General features: G+C 42.8%; 1 protein-coding gene across 1 annotated transcript in view; it reads right to left on the bottom strand.

The window, feature by feature from the left end:
- Window positions 1–9,370, bottom strand: part of KCNMB3 (potassium channel subfamily M regulatory beta subunit 3) — an 18,404-nt gene extending 9,034 nt beyond the window's left edge. Inside the window, exons 1-3 of the mRNA XM_005883013.2 lie at window positions 9,309–9,370; window positions 5,562–5,753; window positions 1,525–1,723 (exon numbers count right to left, since the gene is read on the bottom strand). Coding sequence (XP_005883075.1) covers window positions 1,525–1,723; window positions 5,562–5,753; window positions 9,309–9,370 — 453 coding nt within the window. The remainder of the gene's footprint in view (window positions 1–1,524; window positions 1,724–5,561; window positions 5,754–9,308) is intronic.
- Window positions 9,371–11,004: the final 1,634 nt, after the last annotated feature.

Genomic DNA, 11,004 nt, shown 5'->3' with positions numbered 1-11,004 from the left:
AGGGCAGAGGGTGGGGTGGGAACTGGGTGGAGGGGAGCTATGGGGGGAAAAAAGAGGAACAACTGTAATAATCGGAACAATAAAGATTTAATTTTTAAAAAAAGACACTGCAGAAGAGACCATGGCCAACTTCATAAGGACCACGCTCCTGACATGCAGGTCCTCAGCCTCTTCCTGGACAGTAAGTCAATCCATTTGTCAATTCAACAAATATTTATTGAGCTCTATGTGCTTTCAACACCTACTGATCCCTCTATTGTCTTTGTCTTGATGTCCTGCAGTAAAATCTCTCCCTAACGGATTAGCATATTGAGGCTTTTGTCCTGGGCCCACACAGCGGGGCCCCACCTGGGCTCTGTTTCCTGGGAGGCAGAGCCAGTGGATAAGGGACCTCTCTATCAGCTGATTTAAAAAAAAAAAAAAAGCTTGGGGTTTATTACCACACCCACTTGGCACTCCGAGCACTGTGCCAATGGCCTTTAAAAATGTTTGAGACCTTAAAAATTACTACATCCGAAATAGAAAACAAACCATCAGATCAAAATTAGTGATTAAGTGAAGACAAACGAAATGTAAGGTGTCAACTAATCTAACTCAACTTTGTTAGGTGTAAAGGTACACTTTAAATCATCTGAACCAATTGAACAACTTATTAAATCAAAATTGCCCTGGCCAGTACTTCTCAATGGTTAGAGCATCGGCCCATGCACCAAAGGGTAAAAGGTTTGATTTCCAATCAAGGGCACATGCCTGGGTTGCAATTTTGATCCTCAGCCCTAATCAGGACATGTGCTGGAGGCAACCAATCCATGTGTCTCTCATCAATGTTTTTCTCCCTCTCTATTTCTCTTTACCCCTCCCTTCCACTCTCTAAAAACCAATAGAAAAAAATATCTCCAGGTGAGGATTAACAAAAATAAATAAAATCAAAATTATAATAATCCTTTAAATTTCTCTGATAAGAAAAATTACTTGCACCTAGCCAGTGTAGCTCAGTGGTTGAGTGTTGACCCATGAACCAGGAGGTCACGGTTCGATTCCCAGTCAGGGCACATGCCTGGGTTGCAGGCTTGATCCCCAGTGGGGAGTGTGCAGGAGGCAGCCGATCAATGATTCTCTCTCATCATTGATGTTTCTATCTCTCTCTCCTTCCTTCCTCAGTCTTAAATGAATAAAAACATATTTTCTTCAAAGAAAAGTTACTTGCTTGATTTAAGGTGGATTGTGATAAAATAAGGAGTGGGACCTCCAAAAGTAAGACTGCCCAGAAATGACTCTGGTCATTGGCTCAGCCTATAAATTCTAGACACCAATTTATGAAATTGAAATCTCTCCCCTTTCTATTTACCCCATTTTCCCTCCAAGAATGCTTTTTGCTTCATTTATCCTGATTTGACCACTACAAAACATTCACTGGAAGGAAACAGATGTATCCCTAGAGGTGGCCCAGGGTACTGCACCGTGCTGGTGACAGTCTGGCATGGAAGGATTGCTGTATTTAGAACTTTTTCATTAGAATATCACCTTGGAATTTATCTGGACAGCCTCTTCATTATAATGTAGGAGAGCTTTCTGGCCCGAATGGGTGAGGTTCACCAACACCTGAAGACAGGGGTACTTGCCCTGACCTTGGCAGTCCACACCACAGGCGAAAGCGCAGTCCATCCCATCATCCGTGATACGTGTGTGGATAACAGTGCAGTTCGCTTCTTCTCTCTGAGTGCTTCAATTTGGAAAAAAATAAAATCATGATCTTCACCCTCTAGAAAACTTAGTTTTATATTTCTAATGTGCTAACCTGAGGCATTTGTCTATTTCGGGTAATGTAGGACCATCATAGAAGGCACACAATGAGGACACAAAGACAGGGAATAAATAGCAGCAAATTTCCAAGTCCCTTCTCAATTAGGACCCTCCTGGCATATTTCTCACTACACCAACCCTTACATCAATGGTTTTCAAACTTCAGAATCACCTGAGTGAATTTGTTAGAATGAAGAGCTTGTTAAAATGTGGATTCCAGCCTGGCAGGCATGGCTCAATGGTTGAGCATCAATCAACCTATGAACCAGGACATCATGGTTCGATTCCCTGTCAGGGCACGTGTCTGGGTTGAGAGTTCAGTCCCCAGTGTGGGGTGTGCAGGAGGCAGCCAATCAATGATTCTCTCTCATCATTGATGTTTCTATCTCTCCCTCTCCCTTCCTCTCTGAAATAAAAGTATATATATTTTTTTAAAATGTGGATTCTATGCTTCAGTCCCAGAGATTCAGGTTCAGTTTATCTGAGTTGAAGCCCAGGAATCTATTTAACAGTTTTAAGATACATGTATTTGGAGAACCATACTTTGATCAATATTACCCTAAGTACTGCAACCAACAAGATCCACATTCAGAAATTGTATTGTCTGCCCAACTGGTGTGGCTCAGTCAGTGGTTGAGCGTCGACCTCTGAACCAGGAGGTCATGGTTCGACTCCCGGTCAGGGCATATGTCCGGGTTGCGGGCTCAATCCCCAGTGTGGGCATGCAGGAGGCAGCTGATCAATGATTCTAATCACTGATGTTTCTATATCTCTCTCCCTCTCCCTTCCTCCCTGAAGTCAACAAAAATATATTCAAAGAAATCATATCATAATGCCTCATCATCCTAAAATGCACCCTTTGGAAGAAGTCCAACCATAGGGCTCTTAGTCAACACAGCCTCCAAAAGTTCTGGTAACAAAGCACAATTCCATTTACCTGCTCTACTTCCAAAGAGGCGATGGAAATCGTGCAAGCAATCTCTCACTGGAAACTCACTGTGCTTTTGCTGTCAGTAATTCCTTGAGGTCGGGACCTACATGCTATTCATCTTTATGTTCCTCAAAGCCTAAAGCACAATGCCTCCCACATAGTGAAGGCTCGGTAAGTGTTGTGCTGAATTAAATTTTATTTGGAAAACATTCCTTGAGAATTTGGGTATGTGTGACAAACACAGAATGTCATAGGTGCAATGAGAAGTGGTAGATAAAATTCCTGTGAAGACTGAGGTGAGGTTGAAGAGAATGGACATATATGTATGAACTAAGTAGAGAACAAGTGAGGGTAAGAGGATATGTTTTGAATGTATAGGAGCAGCTCCTCATGCATCCTCACACTCACCTCCAGGTGGGTCCCTGTGTTTATTTCCTGGTGCCTTAATAACAAGGAGTTAGAGTAGCAAACCCTAAGTCAGACTATTTGAAAGGCATTGTTTAGCTAGCTGTACCAGTGCACTCCCATTACGATCTTTGACCATCAGTCATCATTTCGCTTTATTAATATAACAAACCTGAGACACATGATGCAATTTAACATGATCTTAAGGCCCAGGGAATTTTTAAAAAATTACTGAATGTGGCCTACAACAGTAAAATATTGGGCAAGTGAAAATACAAAAATGGAAAGGTTCTCTTGCAGGTTTAGCATTGGCCTGCTTTTACACAAAATTAATTTCTATACTTATTTAGATGAGGCATCTTTAACTGTTTATAGTTATATGCTTATCTGTGTTAGTTAGAACTTAAGCTCTAAATGCTCACTATGTGATAGATGAAGTATGACTTGAACCTTCCTCGAAGATTTCAAGAAGCTCCAATATAGAAAGCAGGATATTCTTTCCTATGCATGAGCCCAGGTGGAACCAGGGGTGTATTTAGGACTAAAAAAAATTAGCCTGTTCTTTCAATAGCATTGTGTGTGTATTTGTTTACAAATAAGCACAATCCATCATTTGAGGAATGTGAGTATAAGGGAGTGAGCATAGGTGTAACTATCACCCATTAGGGTGTGAAACTTATCTCTGGTGGCATAAGATTTCAAGGCAAGGGAGAGATAAGCACTCCCTAAATTCCTTTAAACAATTTCCAGAAATGCTTAGAAAGTAAATTTTAAATATGAGCAACAGCTTGGTGCCAATTTGCAGGTGGTATCCTCAAACCATCTCCCAAATATATCACATTTTTAAAAAATATTCTAACCTGCAATGCACACAAACACACACACACGTGCACACACATATTTATTCCATTTACATAGATATTACATAGTTTACATATGTAATGCAGATTAGGTAGAAATTATATATATAGGTAGATATAAAGTGGAGTAACAGGAAAAGGAAAGTAGAAAGCTAGAATGAAGTCAAGAGTGAGCTGCAAACATGTGACCCGCAGATCCTAAGATCCCTTATAATTATGGGAAATGGACAAATTTGACTTTGAGCTTCTTAGCAGCAAAAGCAACAAAAGCAACACAACCAGATATAGGATGCCTGGTGTCCGTTGAGTTAAAACAAGTAGGTTGACCAAGAGCAGAACAGATTCTCTGGCGCTCATACCAGGTAGAAAATCCCCCTGGGAGCCTTCTAAGAGTGGACTGTGCACTCTGGTGGATGGTCACCTCCACATTATTGCCTGAATAATGTTAATACCGGAATGGCGGGAGATGAATCTTAAAAATTCCTTTTCTGTGACCCCTTTTCACTGAACTTCTAGACCTGCCTTTTCATTCCCCATGGCCCTTGCATTCCCAGGGCGGCCCGCCCCCAAAGCACTTCATGTTATGTGAGCCATTCTCCAAATTTAAACAGCGCCTGTCCTGCCCTAATCAAAACGCCCACCCCCCGTCCCCTCATTGCAGCAAGCTTAAGTCTTAGGAGGTCAGAAGTCTTTATGTCAGAATGACAAACAGATTCTTTCCTGGCTTTGTTGCCTTAGGCAAGTTACTTGGCTTTTCTGAGCCTCAGCTTTTTCATTTATAAAATTAAAATAATGCTTCCTTCCATCATGGGTTTGCTCTAGCTTTAAATAGAATAAAACAGTATATTTGTCGTATCTATATCTAAAAGCCTAATATGCAAATTATCCCCTTGGGAGTTCAACCGGAAGTTCAATCACTCGCTATGATGTGTGCTGACCACTGGGGAGCAGCGAGGAATGAAGGAAGACCCTGGCCAGCAGCTGGAAGGCCCCAGTCGGCCCAGCCCAGATCACCGGCCAGGCCTAGGGACCCAACCCGGTGCAAGAATTTCGTGCACCAGGCCTATAGTATTATATATTTAATAATGGTAACTATTATTACATGTATCTAATAAGGAAACTAATTAAAAGAAAAGAAAGGGGACTCATATTTACTGAGCAACTACTATGTGCCAGGTAGACATTATCCAACTCAAAAAACTCAGACTCAAAAACTTGTATTGTGCTCATGTAGAAGGCTTAAATTAAGCCTTCCCTAGGATATCTGCATGTTAAGGGAAGGATTTATTACCTACATGACTAATTTGTGGATTCGTTGTTGGAAGTATTTTTGAGATTGGAGTTGGGGAGCAGACAAGAAATGTCTTTCACTTTCTTACCACCTCTTGCTCCACACCCAGCTGCTTCCCAGCACTGAGAGAGGAGCAAATGAGTCTGTCATCCCTGTCCCAGACCACGGTCAGAAGGGCTGCAGGAACCAAAGCCAGCCCCCGCCTCTCCACCACTGTGCCTGTAACTGATCTGAACTGGAAATTCTGAGTCTATCTTTCTCCATTTCTTACCTGAGCATGAAAGGCTTTAGGATGGTTATTCCAAACAAGAAGAACATTAGAACTGAGAAGCCCATCATTGTGAACCCTAGCAGCATGGCTCGGTCCTCCCCAGCACTGGACGGCAGCTTCTTGTGCTCATCTGGTGGGTCTCCACCATTGTGGTCTGTATTTCTCTTCCTCCCTGAGGTAGAAATGGCTGTCCTTTGGAGGAAGTGGGGAAGAGACAGTTCTAAAGAAGTTGGAACATTTACCAACCCTTGGGGGGTGGAGGGATGATCCCATCTGCTCCTCCCTAAGGGTTGTGAGCAGGTCCCACGCAATACAGTGAGATCCCATGTTCAGAACTTGGTGAAAAGTCTATCTAAACATGCTAACATGGTGTGTTATAAATTTTTTTCTTGAATGTAACAAACAAAACTAAGGAATGCTACCTGGTAGAAGTCTTTGGAGACCTGTTTAATCAATGGTTAGAAAAGAATTACCTGTAAAAGTAGCTTTTGTTTTATGTAAATAAATGTTATGAACTTGCTTATCTTTCAGGATTATTGCACATTCCCCCTGAAAATATTTTTTGCATCACAAGGTCCACATTCCTGCCTATGAACAGCCAGCCACGCAGAGCAGAGGCTGCCCCTGTGGACAGGAGCGTGTTCTCCCGTTTGCCTTAGTCCCACCACTTCCTGTGATCAGTTTCCCTGATTAGCTGTTCCCTCTCACAAGGCAGTTGAGTCCCAGAGGTAATTCCATTTTAAGAGGCTTAACAAAATATTAAGCTAAACAAACGCAGCTATAATGGTAGAGATTCAGGCTCCATGGAATATATATTCTTCTCAAACATATATGGAACATTTACGAGACCTAACCACCAACTGAGCCATAAAGAAAGCCTCAACAAATGTCAAAGAATTTATGAAAGTAATGTTCGTTTTATAAAATTTGAAAAAATAGAAAATAAATATCACCCACAATTCTACTGTTCACTTAGTGGGCCATTCCCCTCCTCTATATTATTTTAAACACTGGAAAAAAAATTTAATCTTGTTTTTTTCACTTAACATAATAATATGTCAGCAGCAATGCTTTGTAACTCTTCTATTGGCTACATAATAATATTCCAACAATAGGATATGCCATAATTTTGTTGTTGTTGTTAATCCTCACCCAAGGATATTTTTTTCCATTGATTTTTAGATAGAGTGAAAGGAAGAGAGGGGGAGAAAGATTGATGTGAGAGAGACACATCAACTCGTGCCCTGACCATGGCCAAGGAGTGAACCCACAACCAGGCATATGCCCTTGACCTGGAATCGAACCAGCAACACTTTGGTTCTCGGACCAACGCTCTAACCACTTAGCAACACCAGCCAGGACCCCATAATTTCCTCAATCATTTCCTTATTGTTGAATAAGTTTTCTGAGATCATAAACAGCCCTGTAATTACTGTTGTGGTATTTATAAGCACCTTTCATCCAAGGACCTCAAAGCACTTAAGAATGATCTAATTTTGCTCTCTAGCCAGAGATGAGTAAACAGAACTTTTACTCCTTTTTTGCCAGCAATACATATCCACTTGTAACCAGTGTGTTACCAGGAGGTGTTTTATTCAGTCAAGGCAGTACCCACCCCCTTTCTGCTGTCTCCCCTGCAGACAGAACTGACTCTCACACTCCTGATACTACAGGTGCCTTCTGGCTTAGCCTGAAGCAAACTCAGTTTCAAAGCCCTTGAACATGCTCATCTGGCTGTGATCCCTGCAGATGCCAGCAGCCACTCCCTCCAACATTATAACATGCGCAAAACGTGTTCCTTAGAAAGAAGCTGTGGCTCATCAAAGCTTGATAATTCATCTGACACTAGTTTCACATGTGTATGGAATTTCTAAGCATTGTGTTATGTTAAAGTAATATTTCCCTGTAATTTATTTATGTTGCAGAAGAGATTTGGGTAATTGTTGCTACCCTTCTATTTTTGTAATTATTTAATAACTTCTTTTGAAACAGGAAATGAGGTTTTAAGTCAACGTGGTTCATCAAGTTTGGTAAGAGGAGAGAGCAATAATCCAATTGTGCATTTCAGAAATGAATATAGGATACTGTATTGCTTCCGGGAGGACACAACTGCTCTTCTATCTGGTTAATTATGTTAAGTACTTGTTCCATTGCAAGTTTACTGTTTGATTGTCTGCCATACAGTGATTCACTTTAATTGTCTTTTCACAAAAGCACTAGTTCATTTCTAAGAGACAAGTGTTTTTGCCTCTATCTCTTTCCTCTTTGGTCTGTCTTCCTTCCTCCCCCAACCTCCCACATCCGTCAAACCCCGATATCTCACTCTCTTGCATTCTCTCTCTCAAATACCCTTGAGTGTAATTAGAGGGTGACGGATGTGGGTAATGTGATGACCGTGGTGATGTTTACTGTTTCCACTTCCTCAGCTCCCAACTCTACTTCAACCACTAACAAATCACCCAGGTTTTTGGCTAGAGTGAACTGTACCCCTCCCAGGAGTAGGCTGGGAAGCTTTGAATCTCCCATTCCTCAAACACTCTCCGGCATTGCTCTTCTCTAAACTTTGGTGCCCACTTCTGATTTCCTCTGCCCCAAACCCAGGGACAGGCAGGGGGAGTGAAGCTTAAGACTCACAGCCCCTCTGCTTTGCATTCCCCTGGGGAGAAAAGAGGTCCTCAGGACACCTTAAATATCTCACTTTCTCCCTTTAAGAAGTGCCCTGGCTCTGGCAGGGTTTTCTCAGTACTTAGAGCATTGGCCCACAAATCCAAGGGTCTCTGGTTTGATTCCCGGGCACATACCTTGGTTGCAGGTTCCCAGCCCTGATGGGGGCACGTTCGGGGGATATTTCTCTCTCTCTTCCTCCTCTCTCCCTTCCACTCTCTCTAGAAATCAGTGGGGGAAAAAATACCCTTGGGTGAGGGTCTAAGAAAAAAAAAAGAAGAGTTCTGGCCAGTGTTGCTCAGTGGGTTGGGAGTCTTCCTGCATACTGAAAGGTTGCTAGTTCAGTTCCTGGTCAGGGGACATATCCAGGTTGCAGGCTTGATTCCCTGGTCGGAGGCATGCAGAAGGCAGCCAAGCAATGTTTCACTCTCACATTGCTGTTTCTTTCTCTCTCTCTCTCTCTCCCTCGGCCTTTCTCTCTCTCTAAATAAATCAATTTAAAAATCTTTAAAGAAGTAAGTTATCTCACTTCCCCCCTTAAGGTGGTTAATAACAATGGCTAAAAGTATAGACAGTATGATGGCATCATGTAGAGAGCATGCTAAGGCATGCAGCAACGATTACTATCCCCTATTACTATGCCCATTTCATCCACAGGGGGTGAGGCAGAGAGAAATTAAGTGACTTGCCCACAGACATCACAATCGTCCAGCTGGTTAAGGGGTGGAGCTGGTGGGATTTGGGATTTGAACCCCGGCCTGTGACTCCAAGGCCGAAGCATGCTCCAACCATGGGACCAAATGCCGGTAGTAATTTCCTCATTTCTCACTCCACCCAGCACCACCTCTGTGCTGGGCCATGATCTAGAGCTGGGGAGCCAGAGATGAGTCTGAAAGGGCACCGGCCTCCAAGAACTTGCAACCTGGAGAAAGGATGCAGCCCACACTAGTCAGCGCTGCCGGGGACGCCTCCGGGGTCCCCTGGGAAGCACAACAAGTGGGCACCCTCGGAGGACGTAGCCAGACTAGCCACTTGTGCGGCAGGGTTCCCCTTACAGTGTGGGGGGTCCTGGTGGTGACTCACCTTCCCTGGCGCCGCCGGCCGCCCTGGAGTGTGATTTGAACCGGGATGCTGAAGGGCTGCATGAGACCACAGGGCTGGGCAACATGGGCTCCCTTCACCTGAGTCATGGCCTCTGAGGGCGCAAGAGGGCGATACTTCAGCATCAGCGGAAGTGGGGTCCCAGAGGGAGCCCGCCGTCCCCGCCTGGACACCCATGGAAAGCACCCCGCCTCCAAAGCTGGACAGGTGGGCAGTGAGGGCAGGCCTGCCCGGGGCTCCGACCAGTCTGGGCAGTCAGTTCCAGAAGCTCAAGAAGACCCTGCGTGGTTTTCTGCAGCCAGACCTTCCCCACCGCGTCTCCCGGGGCCGGCCTCCTCCTTGTCACCTGTGCTCCGGTTCGGAGGCCAGGTGCATCGCCATAGAGACCTAATGGCTGGTGGAAAGTTCTGAGACCCGAGGGACCCTATGTAATTGGTGAGGGACAAACTCAGTTCAAGGTTTATAAAAAGAGGAAATGTTTTGCCCTGGCCACGCTTCCTCTTTCACAGTGTCTGTTAGAGTGCAATATCAGAGAACGGGCTTTTCTGGTCCATGCATGTTCTGATTAAGAGGATGCTTCTGTACCATACGTGATTTCCCAAATTTTCAAGACCCAAAGGACCATAAAGTGACTCACCATTAAAACGATTTCATGCCCTAGCCGGTTTGGCTCAGTGGATAGAGCATCAGCCTGCGGACTGAAGGGTCCTGGATTTGATTCCGGTCAAGGGCACTTGCTCCGGTTGCAGGCTTGATCCCCAGTAGGGGGCATGCAGGAGGCAGCCGATCAATGATTGTCCCTCATCATTAATGTTTCTATCTCTCTCTCCCTCTCCTTTCCTGTCTGAAATCAATAAAAATATATTTTAAAAAAACTATTTCAAAGATTAAAAACTATCAAATATCATTGTATCTTTCTTTGATTACCTAAAAGGTATTTGGGGATCTTTTAATAACCCCCAAATTATAAACATCAATTATTATTATATTGTAGCTTACTGACATGTGGATGATAGAATGCTAGCTGGACTCCTTTTGCTATATGATTTTTGTTTGTTTGTTTGTTTTTTGTTGCATGTTTTTTAATATGGATATTATCTTAACATTTTCCAAAACATTGGCGGGAGCAAGAATGTCAGTATAATCTCATCTATAAACATCCATGTAAACATCCCATATTAACTGTTTCTTGCAGTTATTTTAATATTGTTTAATGAAAAGATATAATTTATATACTTCTGGTTTATATTATTTTCCTGTTAGAGTTAGGGACTAGGTCCTTGGTAAACTACTTGTTTTTAGTGAACTTTAGAATAAGAACTGCATCTTGGAATAAAAACTGATAGCAATCAGAATTTTTTTGCCTCTGCCTCCTGCTTGTAACTTAGCATTGTGAATATAATAACTGGTTTTCAGATTTAGATGTGCTAAAAAATTCCTCTGCAATTTGGTATGTAACTCTATCTGAAGAAATTAATGATTTGCTGCTAATTTTATATATTTGATTTAACCTCAGAAATATAATAATTTTTGAGCCTGTGAGACCATATTTGACACCCAGAATTTGCACCTGCCTTTACTGGGGCTTCCGGTCATTTCCCTCTTTTTGTTTGTTTGTTTGTTTGTTTTGTTTTGTTTTGTTTTGTTTTGTTAATCCTGACCTAAGGATATTTTTTCC

This window comes from Myotis brandtii, unplaced genomic scaffold (genome assembly GCF_000412655.1).
Source record: "Myotis brandtii unplaced genomic scaffold, ASM41265v1 scaffold751, whole genome shotgun sequence".
Taxonomy (NCBI): domain Eukaryota; kingdom Metazoa; phylum Chordata; class Mammalia; order Chiroptera; family Vespertilionidae; genus Myotis; species Myotis brandtii.
This window is presented reverse-complemented; position numbering and strand designations above follow the sequence as displayed.